This window comes from Mastomys coucha, unplaced genomic scaffold (genome assembly GCF_008632895.1).
Source record: "Mastomys coucha isolate ucsf_1 unplaced genomic scaffold, UCSF_Mcou_1 pScaffold22, whole genome shotgun sequence".
In the NCBI taxonomy this organism is placed as follows: domain Eukaryota; kingdom Metazoa; phylum Chordata; class Mammalia; order Rodentia; family Muridae; genus Mastomys; species Mastomys coucha.
In genome coordinates, this window is record NW_022196905.1 from 101,335,936 (window position 1) to 101,358,341 (window position 22,406).

Here is a 22,406-nt window from a genome sequence, read left to right on the forward strand (position 1 = left end):
CCATGTTTCATTTTGAGCCACTTCACAGGGTTTCTTTTGCGGGGGGTGGGGGTGGGGGAACAAGTCTAGGTTTCTTAGCATGGGTGTCAACTGAGTTGTGTTCAAAGTGGAAAGTTGGATTTGCCAAGTGTCCTTACACTCGGGAACCTTGTACTGAGAGCTTACCTCTGATTTTTTTCTGTTGCTGTGCCTGTTGTATTTTGCTGTGTGAAGTTTTAGAGAACGGAGCATTTGTTTAGGTTTGATGGTGATCTTCATTTTCCTGTGCTTAGACTTTTAAACATAGAATAGTGTTGAAGGGTTATATTATTTATATGTTGCTATATAAGAAGCTACCTTAGAATGTAGTGCCCTAAGTCAGATATTGGTTCTGGTAGAAGGTGACGAGCCCAGGCCTGACTTTTGAGGTTTCCTGGCCAGGTTCCCTAGTCAGGGTACTAGCTAGGCCAGTAGAAGGTGGATCAGGTTCTGCAGTATTGCTGTCAGCCAGGTACTTATCAAGTTTTAAGTATCATGTGGCCCATACCCTAGAAAATTTCATAGACAGATCCAAACATGGTGGTTCACACCTGTAATCCCAGCACTTGGGAGCTAAGACAGAAGGACTGCAGTGAGTTTGAATTTGAGGCAAACCTGTGCCACAGTGGTGAATTCCAGGCCGATTTGGGCTACATAGTTAGATCCTATCTTAGAAAATTGTTGTGTGTAGAATGGTATGTTAGAATAAGGCTTCTAAATAAGGTATGTCAGGTTCCTTTGATGCTGCTATAAAGTTCAGGTGGTTGTCGCATCCTAGTCAAGAGGCTGCTGTGAGGAAAGGTTCCTGGTGGTTAACTTACTATTTGGGATGCTCTGGCAAACAGACCCTTGTGGGTAAAGTGGGGCACGGGCACAGCATCTAACCTCTGGGTGAGGGTTTTCCAGTATGCCGAGGGACTTGGCATGTTATTCTGAAAGAAATTATAAGCCAACCCTCTAGATTTTCTTAACCATTTTAAATAATATGGAGAAAGTGTCTTTCTTAGTACATTGGGCCTCATGCATTAGGTTGTAAGTGGCTTTCAAAATAGTAAGATGTGAGGTTCTGAAAAGGTTGGGATATCTGTTCCTCGTGGGAATACTAGCTCAGAGGCTTGCAAACAGGAGCCCTTTCTCCCCAGGTCTGGGGTAGGGGTTGAAGATGAATTGGAGTACTTATCCAAGGTCATCCTGGATACTCTTGTCCCTGATGGCCATCTCTGGACTTTGGGAGGTTCCACCTCAGGCTCACAAGGTCATTCACTAGAATCATTAGAGTTGATTTATGTTTTAAAACAATGCTTGTTTGGGTCTGTGTTATTCTTTAATGACCTTTTATTATTTGCTGCTTTGTTTGTTTCATGTTCAAATTGGGTTTAAAGTTAAAGATGTAATTTTTCTTTACTTATGAAATACATTGAAGTTGAAGGTCAGTTTCCTGTTGTCTGTTGTTACTCTCACAACCTTACGGTTCATAATGCAAGAATGCTACATAGTGCATTATGCTTCAAAAACTGGAACTATTCATTAGTTCTGTGAGTTGATTATCATGAAATTCAGCTAGACATAGTAATATATGCCCATAATCTTTACTACTGCTCGAGAGACTGAAACAAGATCATTAGAGCTCAGAAATTGGAGACTAGCCTGGGTAACATAGTGTAACCCTGCTTCAAAAAACAATTAGTCAATCACAAAGATAGATGAACCCTTTAAAAATATGAAAACATTGTTTCCTCTGCCACATACCTTCTCACATAGTCAGAAGGATAGTGGGTAGTAATAAGCACAACCCACTTTTGTTGTTGGTAGACTACCCACTGAGTTGAGCAAACTCCCACTCATAGGAGTAGCACTAACTGGAGGTGCTGTCTCCGTTAGCCTATTGTTGGCAGTGTGTTGTATTAAAGAGAAACTCTACAGTGTTTTAGTTGGACCTTAACAATGAAGGTTAATTGGACTTTTTCTGAAAGTTCATTGATTTTTGGTATACTTTGCTATTTTAGCAGTAAATTCTACAGTAAAAAACATATAGATGATGAGGCTATATTTATAGACTTTTCTAAAGCCTCTGATCAATTCCTGTGTCCTGTGTGGGTCTCATTGGGCTTCATGAGGTCCTATAGGACTTACAGGTGCCTGTGGGTTGAAGGCCCATGGGTGCTGTGTGGGTTTTCTGGCTCTTGTGGTACAGTGGGACTTACTAGGACCTGTGAGTTCTGTGTGATTATTGTAAGGCCTTATGGAGGCCTATAGGTCACATGGGGAGTTTGGGAGTTTGTACTGATTTTGTCAACTGGTTCCAGGTAGGGCTAGGCGTGTATTAGGTTGTCAACAAATTCTAGCCTAAAGCAAATCATAACCAGTGGCTTTTGTGGCTTTATGCTGAGACCGTGTCAGCTTGGTTGTTAAAGTCCTCAGGACATGCTTTACAAACCAGGAATGGGGGTCAAGCCACACATACCACAAGTGTCCTTACTTAAGGGCTTTTACTTTTTAAAAAAATTTTATATTTATGTGTGTGTTTCTGCATACAGAAACACTAAACACATCTCTGTGTTAGAAGATAACTTCGTGGAGTCCTCTTTTCTGCTGTTTTCTTTATATGGGTTCCAGGAATTGAACTTATGTCATCAGGCTTGGTGGCAAGTACCTTTACACCCTGAGCCATTTTACCAGCCACAATTTGCTTTTTTTTTTTTTTTTTTTAAATCTAAGTGCTTACCAAAGTAAACAACAACACAACAACAACAAACTCAAACAAAAAAATTTTAATGGAGCACAAATGCAAAAATTATAACCAGTGGGCATCTGCTATGGCCCCAGTGTTGTTTTCATTCCTCCCAGATTTTTAGGTACTAATTAGAGATGACTGTATGAGAAGTGAACTTTGTAGGGAGAGGCTCTGCCCTCAAAGACAGAGCAAGTACCTTATCAAAAATCCTGAGAGCTCTTCCATCCTTTCTGCCCCAGAGGACTAGGCATGGAGGTTAGGTTTGAATAAGCCACACAGTCTACTGTGACACAGATGTCAGTCCTGAGGAGTAAACTTAGGTTGCTTAATAAGCCTTTCGTTGTGGGTACTTTGTGACAGCCACCTGCAGTTTAGGTCAGGGCCCCCAAGCTCATTTGCAAGACACAGTTTTCTATTGATAATATCTTTATCTTTCATATCGCTTTTGTCATTGAAGTATCAAAGAGCAACTTCAGATGGTAGGCCATCTCTTGCAGGAAATGAGGAGAAGGCAGAAGCAGACCTGGCTTCTATCCCACAACCTCCCACAGGGTGGGGGGCTTAACATATCCCACAAATAGTTACTTCCAGGATTTTACAGTTGTCATAAGGAAGGTCCTTATAGTTTTTTCTGAATAGATCCCTGGGGTCTGGTGTTAGGTTGATTCCTATCCTGATACAACCCCGGGAAGTCGGGCTGTGCTGCTATGTTTTGTCCTGATACTCAAAAAGATCTAATGTACTTGTGGTGAGTTGCTAGTGACTTACTCCCCTGCTGGCTAGTTTTGTAAGATGAAATGCTTTAACACAGTCAGTCAAAGACAAGGCATGTTGATGAGGTCATAGATCTGGACAGGCTTCAGTCCTCAGCATCAGTGTTTGCTGACACATTGGAGATTATGCTTAATCCCAAGGCTAATGGTTGTCTCTAGAGACTGATAGTATAAGCATTTCTATCCAGGTGGAGTACCAGATCATAGCAAGTCATAGTTTCAGCACAGATTGAATGGCATGTAACTGTGTGTGTCTCAGAGGGTACAATGTTCAAGTTCAGCACAAAACTTCTGGGAAAGTTCTAATCTGTGTAGGAAACTATCTACTTGCCAAGGGCTGGCTATATACACCCTACTGAATGAAGAATAATGAATGTTCCATCTGTTAACCATGGGAGGGACCTCTGCAAGACTTCCACAGAAATCAAGAAGTTTTGGAAGAGATTGGAGTGGCAAGGAAGGCAGGCAAGAAGACAGTAGAAGTTACTTGGATGTAAGCGCTATACCAGTAATAACAATCAGTTACCACAGAAGGGTCAGTACAGAAGGAAGAAGTCTGTCAACACAGAGCATACCGAGTGAACAGCATGCTGTGGACAGGTCAGAGAGCAGAAAGAGGTCCTCTTTGACATGAGATGGGGAAGACAGTTGTCAGTAGCTGAATGTTTGTAACTGCCTTATTTGGAAAAGATTTGTTTTTTATGTTTTATAATTGTTAGAAACTATTTGTATTGATAAAGTTACTATCTTCATTAATATGTTTTAGGCCTGGACTGTTTTGGAGACCAGTTTGGAATCTGATCAGATCAGTGGTACCTAAGACATAGATCTGATGGTGACTCCACCTAGATCTTACCTCTAGGAGAGTTGGCTTGTGTTACTGATTTGAATGAGGACACCTTCTTTCCTCCCCCTGTCCTCTCCTCCCTCTCTCCCTTTTTTTTTTTTTTTTTTTTTTAGACAGGGTCTTTTGTAACCCAGGGTGGTATCAGAGCTAAGGGTGACCTTGAGCCTATGACCTTCCTGCCTATACTTCCCAAGTACTGGGATTAAAAATTTGTACCACCATGCCTGGCTCCGTGGTGCTTTTACCACCTGAGATATTTCTAGCCAGTTTTTCCAGTTTAAAGAACTTTTAAAAAAAATGTTTTACTTATTTTTTAGTGCATGCATTTGTGTGGCTGTGGTGGCCACAGGCATGCTAAAGCACATGTGTGGGGGTTGGAAGACAGCTTTTGAGAATTGGTTTTCTCATGCACTGTAGGTCCCTAAGACCAAGTTCATGCCATTCAGGCTTGGCAGAAGGCATATGTAGTTCTTTATGTGTAGAACTATCTTATGGGCCATATTTTTCAGCTTTAACTATCATCCAAATTTCTGCATATCACAAAGCTGAGATAAATTGAGATTCTATGACAACTAGTCTTAACTAAAGTTAGGACATATGAACTTGGGGAGGGTGTTGGGTGGGATCTACAAGCTAGGCCATGTGCAGAATGGGTAGAAGTGTTCTAGGCCCAGGCCTGCCATAGCAGGGACTCTATTCTACTTGCTTATAGACTTACGAATCCCTCATCCCCTATTCATAAGTGTGCACAGGGCATGTCAGTCTTTGGGAATATAGCACACAGCTCCCACTCTGTGGTAGATGAAGACTAGTGACCAACCTCTTTGCCTGTCAGCCTGCCTGCCTGCATAGTAGTTTCTACCCCACTGCTGTTATGGTTTGCCGTGTCCATATGCTTGTCTGCTTTTGTAACCACGTATGTGATGATTTGCAACAAAATAGGCGATTCTTAGAAGACTAGGAGAGGACTCCAGGCTGGCCATTTAGCCACAAGTATATGGTAGGGCTTCTGAGACTTAGCTGACTTTTGAGTGCTGGAGCCTCCAGAAAAGAGTTTGACAGGGCGTATGTGTTGCCTTTACCACAGAATGTCAGCCTTTCCCCTTAATGCTGTACATTCATGGCACTTGGTACATGGCCTACTGCTCACCAGCACACTCCATCCAAGTAAGTCTCACTGGATTTTTAATTTATACTTCCTGTTTAGTAATAAAGTTGATCAGCGGAAATTCACTTAATTTGGATTTTCTCCTTAATGAATCTCTTTTCATCACTTAGAGCAGAAGTAGGCAAAGTTTCTCTCTAAAATCCCAAGTATTTGGGCATTGCTGGCCCTGTGACAGTAAGCAGAGCAGCAACACCACCCCATCTTGAGAACTTGACTTTGCCAAGCCCTGGTCCCACTATAATCCTAATGTGTTGTAGATATGTGCTTTTCGGTTCATAACAGAGTCACATAACTCAGTGATATAATTAATTAAAAAAAGGAATGAATACTCAACGTGTGAATGTGGCATCACATACTCTATTGAATGTTAGCTTCCTTGAGGGATTATGAGTAAGTGTAATCCATTGTTATCCTACCACTAGGAGTATGTCTGTCATTTGTTCTAAAATTTAAGATGCTTTTTTCATCATTTTGTTGTATAGTGGCGACTCAAGGCCTCTTTCTGAGAGCCACGGGCTTCTCTTACTTGCCAGCCCTTCTGGAATTTTATGTCCCATGAGAATGACGCTGTTATGTTCCTTGTGGGCAGTTTTCTTCTCCTACAAGGAGTCCTGCACAGCTGGGTGCTCGTTTTCCTAACTGCTGAGGGAAGTGTGAGGCCTATCTTCTCACGGGCTGCCTGCTGATGGGCTTCCCAGTCACCTCCGTCAGAGACTGTGTATGGAGCTGTAATTGTTCACTTCTGAGTTCTTGAGTAGTCATGTTAGTGTCTCCTTCACTAGGGTTATTTCCTTACAGTTGTTTAGGATTTCTGAAAATAATGTTGAGTGATTTATCAAATCATTTTTTATGTGTCTTTGGGAAGAGTCTACATTGTTGTACTTTTACCTTTTGGTGTAAGGGATGTTGTTCCTCGAACTGTTGCCTACCTATATTCTGGGATATGTCTAACTTGCTCCTGAGTGACTCTCCTTTGTGTACTGATTGATAAAGGTAGCTAATGCTCAACTTAGAGTCAGGCAAGTCTGTTAGTTTCCTTCCAGATCTCATCTTGCTAGAGTTTGGTGTATGGCTACTAGTTAGTTTTACTAGTAAAGGGAGTTAGTAGAGATCCCTTCTATAGCTGTGCATGATGGTACTGGGAATCAACTCAGGACCTGGTACAGGATAGACAAAGCATGCTCCAGCTCTAAGTACTTTTACCAGCCGGAAGGGTGATTTGCTCTCAGATATAGTAGGCTTACAGAGCCAGAGTTTTAATTGAAGAAATTTTCATGATGACTTACTCAGTTCCCATAATAGAGAATATACTGAGTTTTCTTTATTAGTCTCAATTTAGGTTTTCCCTCCTAGAAATTTATCCATTTCATACAAATGTCATTTAAAAATATTACATGTAAACCAGTATGGTGGCACACAACTTCAGTCCCAGCTGAATTAAATACTATTAGAATTAAATACTATTAGAAGGCCAGGTGTACTGGCTTATACTTATAAGCCCAACACTTGAGAGGCTGAAGCAAGAGAATCACTACAACTTTAAAGTCAGCCTGGGGTCCACAGGGACTTTTAGGATAAGACGACATAGTGGAACCCTATTTCAAAGCAATGAATGATACACTCTGGTTCTTCTGTTACAGGAGCCACCAAGTTTCAAGGGACAGCAGTTTCAAGTGGTTGGTGGTCTCTGTACTAGCAGGGACTAGTTTAAGACAGACCTGGCCTTGAGTTGACTTCCACTCTTCCTCTAAATGTTTCTGACATGTCTGCAGTCCTCCCTTGGTTTATCTGATAGGACATATATCACTCCTTTCTACCTTCCCATTTCCCTTCCTCATTTTGTACAAGGCTCCTGGGTTTATTAGTCAATAAACAAATGCAGTTCTGAGGCTGGAGAGAAAGCCTAGTGGTTAAGAGTGTACACTTATTTTCCCAGGAACCCAAGTGCCTTTCTTAGCACCCCATCAAGCAGTTCATAACAGCCTGTAACTTCAACTTCAGGAGATCCAGTTCCCTCTTCTGGCCTCTGTAGGCACTTATAAACACATTTACATACATTCCCACAGACAGACAGACAGACAAAGTTTTTTAAAGGTGAAATTATATGAGTTGCATCTAAGAGTAAGTTCATTTAAGCACATGTTAGGGTACATCACCTCCAGGTTGTGTGTAATTAGTCCTTAAACTACAAAGATCTTGGTATTGTTCTAGTTAAGACTATAGGCACCTTACCAAGCTCTTTGCTAGCAATGCCTGTTCCTACATGGAAAAACCCCTGAATTCAAGGGCGGCACCAAGGAATCCATAGTCAGGATCCTAGGAACCCTCAGAGCACCTTAGTCAAGAAGCAGAGTGCCTGCATAGTTATTCTTGGGAGGTTCCCAGATCACTATGTCAGGATTTCTCTAGCTGCTGCCCATCTCCAGATCCTGGCTCATTTGCTTAAGCTCACTGACCCTAGCATGTTACAGTGCCCACATGAGCCCAGGGCATATTCACTGAGTGGGTGGCAAGTCTGTGACTAGGAAAGATAATGACTTAATCTGGGTGTAAAGATGTAGACATTGCAGGTATCAAATTAAGTGAGCAACAAAGTACTGCTCATTGTCCTTGTGAGGTTTCTCAGGTTATCCTGAGATCCACTGTTACCAGGAGCTTCTACAGATAGCCCATCCTGCCTCTCAGGCTCTAAAGCAAGTAGTGAAGCCACCTTCTCTTTCCCTTATACCATTAGCTATGTATTTGCTCTGGATTAGGCCAGGATATCTGGGAGGTGTCTCCGCTGAGGTGTCTTTACCATCATTCTCACTTGATGACTTAAAGCAAGTAAATAAGCAGACACGTTGAACAAATAGTCCTTGAGAGCTGCTAGAGGGGAGAGGGTGACGCCTGTCTCTGCTTCTCCACAGACTTCACAATGTAGCCCTGATTCCAGACTGTCATTCCCAGGTAAGTACAGCGGAAGCTTAGCTTCTTTTCTGGCTACGTGTGTGACTCAGTGTGGTGGCCACCTCATATTTCCTTGAAATTTGTTCTCTAGCAACTGTCATTGGAGTTACTTGTGCTTCTTGATTGTCTTCCAGCATTTCTGGTGGGTTCTGTCCTTTGATTTAATATGTAGAACTTTTCTAAGATGGAGTAAGGGTTTAATATGGTATCATGTGCTTTGAAGTAACAGTGCTATCTTTGTGCTAGAAAATGGAAAAGGAACAAGGGACAGAAGGAAGGTGCAGAACCCAGCCAGAACTCAGAGTAAGGAGGGATCATCGCATCCACTTGGTGGCCTGAAGTCTCCATGCCACCGAGTGAGAAAAGACACGCAGACATCCAGAGGAGGTGAGGTCCCGGCTGCCTCCAAGGACCTTCCATCTCGGGGAAGGAGGTCTGGGCTCTGTCTCATGAGTGAAGAATTTGGCCCTCTTTATACTCTGAACATATTCTCTAGAGTACCATTAATTCAGGGTTGGGTAGGTGTCTAGTGTTGATTGGTCAGTTGCCTAGGAGAGGTGCATGAGTGGAAGTGGTACTATGATCAGGATGCAGTTTGTTGGGGCTATTTGGCCATGATGCTCAGCTCTGAGTATAGTGTCTAAAAGGCAGTTGGTGAGCCTGGAGCAAAGCAAGATCTAGGTGGTGACTTGGTGATGGATGTCTCATAAATTAGTTTCCTCAGGCATTGAGTGGACATTTAACTGTTCCCTCTCACAAAAAGTACAAAGATAAGGATGGCTCAATTCCTGAAGTGGAACTGGACCCAGATATCAGCTGTAATATTCAAAGGCCATGTGGTAGATTCAGGTCAAAGTAGCTGGTGATTAGGTTGGATCTACAGGACCTTATCTAACCTTCTTTGGGGTTCTGTATCTTCTTGGTTGACACTGTAGTGACCAGGGGCAGTCCCTTAAGTTGAGGTTCGAACTTCACTTACCATTGAGGTCTGAGATGGGTCACTATTCAGTGATAGGATAAGATGAGATGGGATGGGCTAAGTTGTCCAACAAAAAGGCTGGGATGTAGTAGTATACCTACTACATCTAGTGGGCAGAGGAAAGGCAGGCCAGGAAGGGAACATACCTAGAGAAATAGAACAGACTTTGAGAGGGGGAAGAGGGGGGAAGAAGGAGGAGGAAGAGGAGGAAGAGGAAGAAGAGAGAACGGAATTCATTACAGGCTATATAGTCCAGCTAGTTCAACAATGGCTGTCTCCTAGCAGAAAGTCCAAGTTTATAGCCTGTGGGGCTTCAGTATACATGACATTCCAAAGAAGTAAACTCCAATGCAAGTGAAGGGACAACCTTGCCAGCAGGAGCAATCTGACAAAGAGCAAGCTTCTTTCTTCCCTGTCTTTTTGTGGCCCAGAATAATCTTCCTGTCTCAAAAGATAAAGATGAAGGTGTATCTTCCCACCTAAAAAGATACAGACTAAAACGGCGTCTTCCCACTTCAAATGACTTAATTAAGAAAAAAATTACTCACAGGTATATCTCAGCCACTTGAGTTTTATTTAATTCCAGATGTAGTTAGTTTGGCAACCCAGATTAGTCATCACAGTTACCTCAGTGTATTTCTCTTGCAGAAGCCAAAGATGTTGACCAGGAAGATTAAACTCTGGGATATAAATGCCCACATCACCTGCCGCCTGTGCAGCGGCTACCTCATTGACGCAACCACAGTGACTGAGTGTTTGCACACATGTGAGTATGGCCAGTTCTACCATGATCTGAATGGGGGCGGGGGGGCTGCTCTAGGGCTTTAGCCTGGCACAAGGGCAACAGGGCCAAGAGAAGAACAAAGATCTTGAGTGGGGGTTGGAGAGCTTTCCTTAAACTAGAGGTGTTGTGGATAACTTCCTGGAGGGTGGTTTTCCCTCCCAGGAAAGCTGAGCAAAGGAAGGCTACTCTTTTTTTGTTGGTGGTTGTCAAGTCAAGGCAGCCACTGGTGGTGCTTGTGCTCTCAGATTTCACAATCAAACATCTGTGAGACTTCAAGGGTCAGTGTGGTGCCAGTGTTACTTATTCTGCTTATCAGGCCTGGACCTATGCAGGATGTTTGTTGTTATTTTAGGTATTTTTTTGTTTTGTTTTGTTTTAGTCTTTGAGTGTTTAGCCTCGTGTATGTATATGCTCCATGTACTTACAGTGCTTGCAGAAGCCAGAAGGTGTTGGATCCTGTGGAACTAGAGTTGCACACAGTTGTAAACCATTATATGGGTGCTAGAAATCAAACCTAGGTCCTCCGTAACAGCACCTAAGTGCTCTTAACCACCAAGCCATTTCTCCAGCCCCCTAAGATTTTTTCTCTTATTTTTTTCTCTCTCACTGGAAGACATGTTCTGTATGGATCATCTGGAGGCATGAATGCTGTAAAAAGAGCATCTAGTGACCACTGAGAGGTAGTTCATGAAGTTAAAAACTCACAACACATATAATTTCCATCCTATATGTTTTACATTTCTGAAAATGTTTTCTACTTTTGAAGAATTTTTAGGCTGAGATTAATTGTGTTAGAAATTGGTGGCACAATTTCGCATTAGCCAGTTGCACTGAATGTTACCTAGTTTTGCTGTGCAAGACAGTGTTGTCATCTTTTAGGCCAAAATACAGATTTTTAAAATATTAGTTATATTCTTATGCTCTTGCCCCTTAGTGACTTAACCACAGATGGTAATGGCCCAGCGAAATCCAATGGCACTCCCTTTTCAGAGGTCAGGAACTATGTAGAAGAGTTTATGAAAGTGTCCTCTTAGCCATCTTGGAGTTGGCTAGACATGGTACCAACCAGAACTTTCTTCTGGGTTGCTATCTTCCTCTCCCTTTGGATAGTCTGCAGGAGCTGCCTGGTGAAGTATCTGGAAGAGAACAATACCTGCCCCACCTGCAGGATCGTGATCCATCAGAGCCACCCATTACAATATATTGGGTGAGTAAGAACATGGGCTGGTGCTCCCTGACTATGGTCCATACATCTGCATGGTAGTAGCTGCCTTGTTCTTGGTCCCCAGATACTCCACTGCAGGTGACCAGGCTCATGGCAGTGGATACCCAGCAGCACTTGCCCTGGGGGACCATGAGCACAAGTGGACTCTTATAAGTTCTCTTCAGCTGAAAGTTTGAAGTGAATGAGACCCCAGACTTGTCTCCTTTAGAGTAGTTACTTGCTTCTAGGCTGGAACTTCAGCCAGAGAAGCAAGGGCCTCTAAGTGGGATTTCTGACTTCAAGAGCCACTTGGAAGGAAATGAAATCACAGATACATATGGTGTAAGGGCATCAGACAGAAGAAGGAGATGCACAGCTTGAAGTCACATGTCCAGCTGGGAGCAGTAGCAGTTCAGGTCGAGTTGTTGGACCTTGGAAGCCCCTCCAGGTCTCCAGACAACACTGCCAATGCCACTGTTGCTATTTCCCGATTGAGATGACAGTGTTTTCCTGTGTTCCTAACTTCATTGCCAAATCATCTCTTCACATAATCTCTGCATAAGGCCTGTGTGATGGACATATGGAAATGTCTAGCAGCTCTTGGTGTTTAGTATTGTCCTGAGTCCTTGCCAGTGTCCCATCTGTGGAGAGGATGGATGACATCTGATTTAGGGAACTTCTGTCCATATTCTCGTTCCCCAGGTTCCTGTGCTCTGTGATCTGGCCAGTGCTGTGTGGTGGTAGATTTTTAATTTTGTCACCATGGTGTCTCTAGGCACACCTCAGCCCACTACCATAGTTATGCCTAAGCTTTGCGCCTTTCCATACATCAACTCTCTGTTGGGACTTCCTTGTGATACCACCTGTCTTAGGGCTCTGTTCTGCTTTTTCTGTCCTCATGTGCCTCATGACAGTACAAGCTGTGTCACCTGCTTTCTTCCTGGTAAGCTCTTCTGTAGAGCTTAGAAGCACATTCCCCATTTGAACTGCTGATGGGGATGATGAGGGGGCTTCCTTAGGGCTGGGAATAGGAGGCAGAACACAAAAGAGCTGTCTTGTGGGCAGACCCTCCCGTGGAAGCTTACATTGCCATGCAAACACAGAAGAGAACTGGGGAGGAGCACAGCAGTGGACCAGTGTTGGATAAGTAAAGGAAGCAGGGTGGCCTCTTGACCTGAGTGTTGTGACTTACATTAGGAGGTGGGTAGCAGCTATTGCCTGCCATAAACCCTTGACCTAAAAGAGGCTCTTAGCTTCTCTGGTTTAATCGATACAGGGTTTTGTGTAGCCTTGAACTTCTCATCCTCCTGCTTTTATGCAAATGCTGAGATTATAAGTGTGTTCTACTACACTCCATTTATGGAATGCTGGGGATCAAACCAGGAACTTTGTGAATGCAAGTAAGCAAGCAAGCAAGCTTTCTGCTGATTGAGCTATAGCTCCAACTTTCTTAGCCCCTCTCTCACTGGCAATGTCTGGGTTCCATCTGAAATAGTCTAGGGTTGTACCTCTGCTGGTGCTATCCTATGCTCCTGACTTGGCTTCACCTGCCCAGACCTCTTCCCTCTTTCAGGGCAAGGTGAGAATGCCTGTGGGCCTTTTGGTATTATGTAAAAAGGGTTTTTCTAGCGTCAGTTTACTTTTAGGATTTAAGGTGGAAAGATGGGCAACCAGGACTAGCAGAGATGGTCTAAGCCTGTGGTAGAGACCTTGCAGAGAATGTTGAAAATACCATTGCCAGCCTGGGGTGTGAGCATGTTCATTTTGAAGAAACAATTCTGTTTTGAGAACCTTTCACTCAAAAAGTACCCTGTGTTACGTGTCCCACTTACCTCCATTTCCTATCCCTTTTATTGGGCTCCCAAGGTAGACAGAGCCTGGCATCATTGCCTGGTACCTAAGTGTTGGGAGTTCTGCTTGACCTGTGAGTTCAGCAAAAACTAGGTGGGTGTGATAGATATCAAGGTCATCAAATGCATGGAGGATCCTGTCATAGTTTGCTTCTCTGTGGCTGTGGTAAAGCACTAACTAAAACCAGTCTGGGGAGGAGAGGGTTTATTTGGTTTATACTTCAAGGTATCATTTCATTACTGAAAGAATCAGGGCAGGAACTGAAGTAGAACTGTAGAGAAAAGGTGCTTACTGGCTTAATCTCCGTGGTCCTGGTTTCTCATACAATTTTTGATCACCTGCTCAGGGCTGACACTGCATACAGTAGGTTAGGCTCTCCAATATCAATCACTAATTAAGACTCATGGGGACCCATGGCTACAGACCCAGTCTAATGGGGCAGATCCTCTTCCCAGATGATCCTAGTTTGTGCCAAGTTGGCAAAAACCAGTCAGCACAGGCTCTAGTCTACAAAGTCCAAAATTGCACCAGAGTACATGCATCCTGGTCTTAGGTGTGGACCATATTCCTTTGTGTGGATGGTGGCAAGGAGGGTTGGAGCTCTATATGACTCTCACACAATATGTAGTTGGGCCTCATAGCCAAGAGCTTACAGAAGTTGGTGCATGCAGTGAGTGATGTTAGATGGCTGCAGTTATACTGGGACTTGCCCATGACTGAGCCCAGGTTGGCTAGATTCCTGTACACTTGTTGAAGTGTAATCATTGGTAAGTTACTGGATTCATATAGGCTTATAGTGTAAGGATTAGAAGTTAAAATCTTTTGAAAATTAAGAAATTCTTTAGCACTTTAATCAAGAATATAATTATATAATTGACATAATTATACTGAATGCTTAAAAGTAGTAAACTATAATAGGACCATATGTAGATAAAGTAGTTCTGCACTTTTGTGTTTGCCTGTGTCCCACAAGTTGAGCCTAACCTTTTGTTTAACAGACTGGGGACCAGAGTACTGTTCCTAGAGTGACCTTCTCATCCCAAACAGCTGAAACCTAAATTAAATGATGCATCAATTCAAGTCCTAGATATATTTTAAGCACATGGTTTTCATTGCAAACTAGAAGGAAAATCCAACCTTGAGTTGTTAAATATGTAAATAATCATGGTATTAACATTGGTTGGCGACCTCCCCCCTCCCCTTCTCCTTTGCAGTCATGACAGAACCATGCAGGACATTGTTTACAAGCTGGTGCCAGGCCTCCAGGAAGGTGAGTTGAAACACTGCTCAGCTTGAGCTCATAGCTCTCAGACCCAGACCCTTTCCTCAGCAGCATCCTCATTTCCCACGTGTCTTCCTGTGTGATACATAGGCTGTGTTAGTCTTAGGAAACAAAGAATACCTCGAGATTTGCAATAGTATAAGCTTATAGCCAATTACATGAAGATCCTTGTATGCTGGGATCAATGATTTTGTTAATTTTGTTAATTTGCTGAAATTGTCAGCTGTAGGAGTTTGTGGGAAGAACTTTCTTTTTTTTAAACAGCATGTTTTCCTTTTTCTTTTCTTTTTAAAAATTATTATTATTATTATTATTATTATTATTATATATTTTCTTTATTTACATTTCAAATGTTCTCCCCTTTCCTGGTTTCCCCTCTAAAAAACCCCCTGTTCCCTCCCCCTTTCCTCTGCTCACCAACCCACCCTCTCCCACTTCCTGGCTCTGGCATTCCCCTACACTGGGGCATAGAGCCTTCACAGGACCAAGGGCCTCTCCTGGGAGGAACTTTTAAGGTCAGTTATGTATATTATCATATCATATGCAAACAAAAATACTTTGACTTCTTCCTTCCTGTTTGTATCCCCTGATCTCCTTCAGTTTTCTAAATACTCTAGCTAAGACTTTCTGCACTATGTTGAACAGGTATGGAGAGAGTGGACAGCCTTGTCTTGTTCCTGATTTTAGTAGAAATGTTTTGAGTTTCCCTGTGTTTAGGTTGACATTGGCTGTGGGATTGCTATAAATCACCTCTATTATGTTGAGGTATATCCCTTGTATCCATAGACTCTCCAGGACTTATATCATGAAAGAGTTTTGGATTTTGTCAAAAGCCTTTTCTGCATCTAATGAGATGATCATATGGTTTTGAGTTGACCCATACCCTTCTGGGATGAAGCCTACTTGATCATGGTAGATGGTCCTTTCGATAGGTTTTTGAATTTGGTTTGCAGGTATTTTATTGAGAAACTTTGCATGTTCATAAGGGAAGCTGGTCTGTAGTGTTCTTTGTTGGTCTTTATGTGGCTTCCATATCTGGGTAACTGCAGTCTCATAAACTTGAAGAGTATTGATGCTAACTCTTCCTTGAAAGTCTAGTAGAATTTTGTGCTAAAACCATTTGGCCCTGGGATTTTTGGGAAGGGAGGATTTTAATGACTGCATCTTTACATTATGGTTTATATGTTTGTTTAAACTATTTATCTGATATTGATTTGACTTTGATATATGGTATATATCAAGAAAACTACCCTGTTAAAAATTTTTTTCTGCCGGGCAGTGGTGGTGCATTCCTTTAATCCCAGCACTTGGGAGGCAGAGGCAGGCGGATTTCTGAGTTTGAGGCCAGCCTGGTCTACAGAGTGAGTTCCAGGATAGCCAGGGTGACACAGACAAACCCTGTCTCAGGGGGAAAAAAAAAAAAAACTCCTTCATTATATCATTGTTTGGGTATGTTGTATTTTCATTTTCATTCAGGTATAAAATGTTTTTATTTTCTGTCTTGGCCCGTTTTTCATTCGGTAGTGAGTTGTTGAGTTTCCATGAGTTTGTAAACTCTCTGCTGTTTCCGTTGTTGTTGATACCCAGCTTTAATCCATGGTGATCAGATACGATGCAGGAGGTAATTTCAGTTTTCTTATATCTGTTGAAACTTGCTTTGTGTTCAAATACATAATCAATTTTAGAGGTACTGAGAAGGAACATTCATTTGTGTTTGGGCTGTAAATATCTATTAGGTCTGTTTGATTTATGAAGTTTCTTAGCTCGAGCATATCTGTTTAGTTTTTCTCTGGATAACCTCTCTGTTGGTGAGATTAGGGTATTGAAATTACTCATTCTCACTGTTAGGGTCAGTATGTGATTTTAGCTGTAGTCATGTTTCTTTATGAACTTTGGTGTCTTGTATTTATCACATAGATGTTAAGAATTGTAATATCCTCTTGGTGGACTTTTCCTTTGATGAGTCTATATTATTTTTTCCTGTCTCTTTGGATTAGTTTTGGTTTGAAGTCTATTTTATTGGCTACATTGGCGTGTTTTCTTGGATCTGTTTGCTTGGAATATCTTCTCATCCTTTTACCCTGAGCTGATGTCTATCTTTGATGTTAAAGTATATTTCTTGGATGCAGCAAAAGGAACGGTCCTGTTTTTGTTGTTGTTGTTGTTGTTGTTGTTTAATTTGGTCTGTTCATCTGTGTCTTTATTGGGGGAATTGAAGCCATTGATGTTGAGAGTTATTAATGAGCAGTGTTTGTTGATTCCTGCTATTTTGTTGTGGTATGGGTTGGGGTCTGTCTCCCTCTATTTGCTGTTCTGAGATTTTATATTCCTTATGCTTTCTTCAGTATGGTTAACTTCTTCAGATTGAAAGTTTTTCTAGTGTCTTCTGAAGAGCTGGGCTTATAGATAATACATGCTGCTTAAACTTGGTTTTATTGTGGAATTTCTTTCTTGTGATTTGAAGTTTTGGTGGGTATTGTAGTCTGTCTAATTTCTTAAGAGTTTGTAGAACATCTATCCAAGTCCTTCTGGCTTTTAGATTCTCTATTGAATAGTCATGTGTTATTATAATGGTCCTGTCTTTATGTGTCACTTGTTCACTTTTCCCTTGTAGCTTTTTATATTCTTTCTTTGTTCTGTATATTTAGTATTTTGTTTATTGTGTGTCATGGAGAACTTCTTTTTTCATCCAGTCTATTTGATGTTCTGTATGCTTCTTTTACCTTGGATAGGCACCTCCTTCTTTAAGTTGAGAAAAATTTCTTCTGTGATTTTGTTGAAAATATGTTGACCTGGGTTTCTTCTTCTTCTGTTCCTATTATATGTAGATTTGGCCTTTTCATGGTATCTCAGATTTCCTAGATGTTTTGTGCCTGGAGTTTTTTTTAGTTTAAGTTTTCTTTGACCAAGGTATCCATTTATTCTATCTTGTCTTCAGTGCCTGAAGTTCTCTCTTCCATCTCTTATATTCTGTTGGTGAGGCTTGCCTTTGAGTTTCCTGTTTCTAAATTTTTCATTTCCAGCTCCCTCAGTTTTGGTTTTCTTTTTTCTGCTCTCATGTCTTGAACAGGTTTCTTCATTTCATTCTACCATCTTTAAGATTGTTAAGCATATTCATAAAGGCTATTTTGAAATCCTCATGTGTGCTTCAGCATTTCTGAAGGCCTACTATAGAAGGGTTTTGGACTTTAGTGGAGATACATTGTCCTATTTGACCACTATGGATTAAAACTGGACATCAACAGTAGAAACAACAGAGAGCTTACAAACTCATGGAAACCGAAGAACTCATTACTGAATGAAAAAATAAGTCAAGCTAGAAATTATTGTTTTTATGCTTATGTCTAGGTATATTTAGATTTGGAATAATTGTAATTTTAGGCGTTGATCTCTAGTCTTTATTGAGTAGGTTTCCATTTCATTCATTCATTCATTCATTCATTCATTCAATTTCTCTTCTCTCTGTAGATCTATATATTAGACTTTTTTTTTTTTCTGTGACAAACAACCTAGAGAAGTGATTTTGTCATAATAGTTTTAGGATTTTAAGTCCATGGTCATCTGGTTCCATTATTTGTGGGTCATGGTGAAGCAGAAGAAGATCATGATGGAAGGTTATGGCAGAGCAAAGTTGCTTACATCATGGTGGCCAGGAAACATAGGAGTAAAAGCAGACAGAAGGCCTAGGAGCAATTACTCTCCAGAAGTATGCAGAAACCTACTTCCTACAGCTAGGCCCCCTTCTACACCTCCCAGGAATATCATCAGACCATCCTTAGGAGTTAGGACTCTTCTGATCCAGTTTCCTCCCAAGAGCCCCAGAGTTGGCAACTTTAAACATGAGTCTTCAGAAGACATTTGATTCAACCATACGCTGGGTGCTATTTTTCTTATCCTTTTTAATTATGATAAGTGAAAGTTAAGGAAGTAGGCAGTAATCATGGTATCAGAAGTTGAGTTATTTCTGCCTTTGATGAGTCCTTGTCATTGTTCTCTGGGCTTTTGGTGTTCAGGTCACAGCTTTGGGTGACTTCCCAGAGACTGTCCCGTGCTCTGGGCTGCCTTTTATACAGTTGTATATGGGAGCTTCTCTTTCTTCATTTATTTATTTTGTATATGTATGTACGTGTGGAGATGCATGTGTGTGTGCCCTGGTATATAGTGCTGTGGTTAGATATATAAGTCAGAGAACAATTTGCAGGAATCAGTTCTCACCTTCCACTTGTGGGTCACAGTATCAAACTCAGATTGTCAGGCTTGGTGGCAGGCATCTTTAACCACTGAATCATCTCTCTGGCCCAAGGACATCTTTGACTGATACTTTTGCCATTTTTTTGATTGAGCCCTTGCTTCCCTCTACTGTAGAAGGGCTACCTTTTTTGACCAGATACACAGCTTATACATCCTCATACTTGCACTGTCAGGGTTAGCAGAGCTTCAGTTCAGGCTAGATGCTAGGTTCTAAGGGTTCCAGGTCTATAGGAAAAGACAAATATGTAGATGAGAGGTTTAATAAGGCTAGGCATGATGGCACATGCTTTTAATGTCAGTGTTCAGGAGGCAAAAGCAAGATCTCTGTGAGTTAGAGGCTAGCCTGGTTTACACAGTGAGTTCTAGGCCAACTAGTAACCCTGTCTCCAAAAAAAAGTAAGATTTTTAAAAGTTTAACAAAGCATTTCTTATTTCACTACATGTAAAGTATCTTATAGATTTTTGGTTTGAATAGATCATTTTAAGCTTCCTTTGCCACCTGTATACTCTGAGCAGTGGCCAGGATCTGGTGCATATCGTTTGGGTCTGAATATTAGTCTTTGCTGTTTAAGTCAGAAGCTGTTTTCATCTCTTATAATTGATTATTTCCTCTAAGTACAAGGTATCAGCTTGGTCTAGCCATTGGGTATATGCTGACCGTCTAAGGACAGATCATGCTGCTATATTGGCTAATGATCCCTAGAAACACAATGAGCTGAAGCCCTGGATAGCTTCATGACTAGATGTCTGCCTTCAAAAATAAACATTCTCTGTAGGTTGGAGGTTTCTCTTTACTCTTTTTCTTGCATTTCTTTCATGGCCACTACTGCCCACAGCAACTGGGGGCAGTCTTCACTCAGTACAAGACAGACATGGCCACTGGATACTGCTATAGTCTGTGATGTGACCAAGTGACCTTGGCACACAAACACAGGCTTTCAGGACGGGGTTGTTCTGGGTCTGTTCTTGTCATTCAGGTGCATCTCCTGCCCTCAGCCTAGTGAGAGCTCTTCTGCACTTGATGGTAGCTTATGACCATCATGGCTACAGGGACAGTGGGAGCACTCAGCAGCATGTGTGGATTGCTAAGCTGCCTGTGCCACAATGGTATGTGGGATATAGGACTTTACTAGCAGCCACATTGTCAATGATGATGTATGAAGGGTCTGTCATACCCTGAGGAGTCCCTCAAACTGCCTCCCTAGGATCTGTCCTGCTCCAGGTGATGAATAACTCCACACCATCCTAGAGGGCCGAAGAGGTTAGGTCATAGTCCTGAGCAGTATCCCTACAGCTCCAGAGCCTGTCTTGTTGCACCAGTTCTTCCCACTTGAGTCCTGTCTCAGTGTCTTTGAATACCTGCAACATGGTTATTAAGGTTACCATCCTCACCTGTGCTTATTTTCTGACTAGTAGCATACTTCAGACTCATCATCTAATCTGCAAGTTTCTTCATGTGATGTTAGTGAGCAGTTTTACTATTTAAGTCCTTTCCTACTGAATATTAAAATTCTCTCCATTCTTAATAGCGGAAATGAGGAAACAGAGGGAATTCTATCACAAACTGGGCATGGAGGTGCCAGGTGACATCAAGGGGGAGGCATGCTCAGCGAAACAGCACCTAGATCCTCGCAATGGTGAGTAGCTGCATCAGGCCACCATGCAGTTCAGAGCTTCATTTATCAAGCTTTCCCTAACAGAGCACTTTGCCTTAGGTGTTTTTTCCAGAAAGTGACCATTTTCTGATGGTTCCTAAAAAGGTTCTTCATCAACCCTGGTAGTTAAGAGTACAAGAGATACTAGAAAATGCCTAGGGCTCATGTGGAAGAGAACAGAATTGGACAGGGCCTAAGAAAAAATGTGTTGGATAGTCTTAAGATAAAATTCTAACTTTGTTTGCTTTATAATAAGAACTAAATGCCAGTTCGATTTGAGCATAAAGTTAATTAGTGCTTTTAAGTAAGTATTTAATAAATTTTTCAAAATCTTTAAGTAACTGGCACTTTGTTAGTGGAACCATGTAAGTTTCTGAGCCCCTTAAGACACTAATCTAAAATCTATTGAGTACCCTATGACACATAATCCAAAACCTGCCTCGCCCAGCTATAGCCATAGGGCCTCATACCCCGGCGTTCCTTAGCTCCTCAGCAATGTGCTGTATCCCTGAGCTCCTTACATGTATGCTCTCAGTAGAGTGAGTGTCAGCATCAGTTTTAGTATACTGCCAGGTTTTACAAATATTATAATAGGGTGTGTTCATATGGGCTTTGCTTTTCCAAAATGCTTGGAGCCAGAAGTGTTTCTGAATTGGATTTCCCCCTCCCATTTTGGAAAAGTTGCATATAATATTTTAATTCTGCCTTTTATGACAATTTCCACTTATACCTCAAAAAGTTTTATATACTTGAACTTTCGAATTTTGGATTAGAGATATTTCAACCTGTACATTTTTTTTCTGTTTGTGCTAAAAGGTGAAACCAAAGCAGACGACAGTTCAAATAAAGAGACAGCAGAAGAGAAGCAGGAGGAGGACAATGATTACCACAGGAGTGACGAGCAGGTGAAAATGCCTCCTCTCTGAATTTTCTGGCTTCAGTTTATCCCATGTTTACATGCTTCAGTGTCTCATGAAAATGTAATAGGATCAATCACCATAAAGTTTTCCTCCTATTAACTCCTTAACTTTTCTTTATATTCCTTTCATTTATTTGTTTTAATTATCAAAGCAACACATGCTGACTGTAAAGCATTTCAAACATACAGAATTACAGCCCACAATCAGATTATGTTTTTTACAGCCTACTGCAAATACTCACTATTAGTGGTTTGGTAACTTCTCTCCTGTGCCTGAGGGGAAGCGATCCATCAGCAAAGTGAAGGGAAATAAGCATGCAGTGTTGAGGACTATCCATGCCACATTATCAAGTTAAAATGTATAGAAGGATCTGATAAAATTCCATATCCCTGTCTATAGAACTTCCTAGTGTATTGTCTGAGTTGTCAGTTCTAACAGTTGTGATACTTTTGATGAAACAGGGAGTAATGAAATGCCATGACTGGTTGGCTGTCACTTTGCTTAGATGTCCTCTCCCAAGCAGTAGGGAAACAAGTGAGACACGTAACAAGGAACAAAGATGCTATCGTTCCTAAGTAATACTGTCTTATATACAGCCTAACACAGTCCACTGAAAACAGCTTACTCTCTTCCATGGGTGATTGGGTCAGCATGTGATAATCAGTGCACGCCACCACCAAGAAAACTTGGCATGATTTCCTTGGAAGAGACAGGTCCTTTCTCCAGTCTGACTTTAGTTATGATGCCAAAGTTGACCAGAGATAGTCACTCTACAGCTTCCTGCGAGATGAATGTGCATGAGTAGCCAGCTACAAACCGTGGGATGATATTGGCCCTACCAGAAGAAACAGTAACTGAGACAGACAGTATATTTGGGGCTGGAATCATGGAATTCCTCTAGTGAGAAGATCACTTTGACTGCCTTTGTGGGCAACAAGCACTGCAGTCAGCTTGACGTGGCCCCGGGTCTCATCTGCTATGCTGATTCTGA

General features: G+C 41.7%; 1 protein-coding gene across 9 annotated transcripts in view; it reads left to right on the forward strand.

Moving 5' to 3' along the window:
• The window catches only part of Pcgf3 (polycomb group ring finger 3), a 38,392-nt gene that overhangs the window by 2,131 nt on the left and 13,855 nt on the right, over positions 1-22,406 (forward strand). For 4 of the 9 annotated variants that reach the window (XM_031337260.1, XM_031337264.1, XM_031337267.1 and 1 more), the window contains exons 2-8: positions 8,450-8,489; positions 8,736-8,876; positions 10,117-10,234; positions 11,363-11,459; positions 14,522-14,577; positions 20,370-20,477; positions 21,312-21,400. In XM_031337260.1, coding sequence (XP_031193120.1) covers positions 10,126-10,234; positions 11,363-11,459; positions 14,522-14,577; positions 20,370-20,477; positions 21,312-21,400 — 459 coding nt within the window. In that variant the 5' untranslated portion in view covers positions 8,450-8,489; positions 8,736-8,876; positions 10,117-10,125. Of the gene's footprint in view, positions 1-8,449; positions 8,490-8,735; positions 8,877-10,116; positions 10,235-10,865; positions 10,933-11,362; positions 11,460-14,521; positions 14,578-20,369; positions 20,478-21,311; positions 21,401-22,406 lie in introns of those variants that run through there. The other 5 variants (XM_031337268.1, XM_031337269.1, XM_031337263.1 and 2 more) reach the window with 4 other exon arrangements.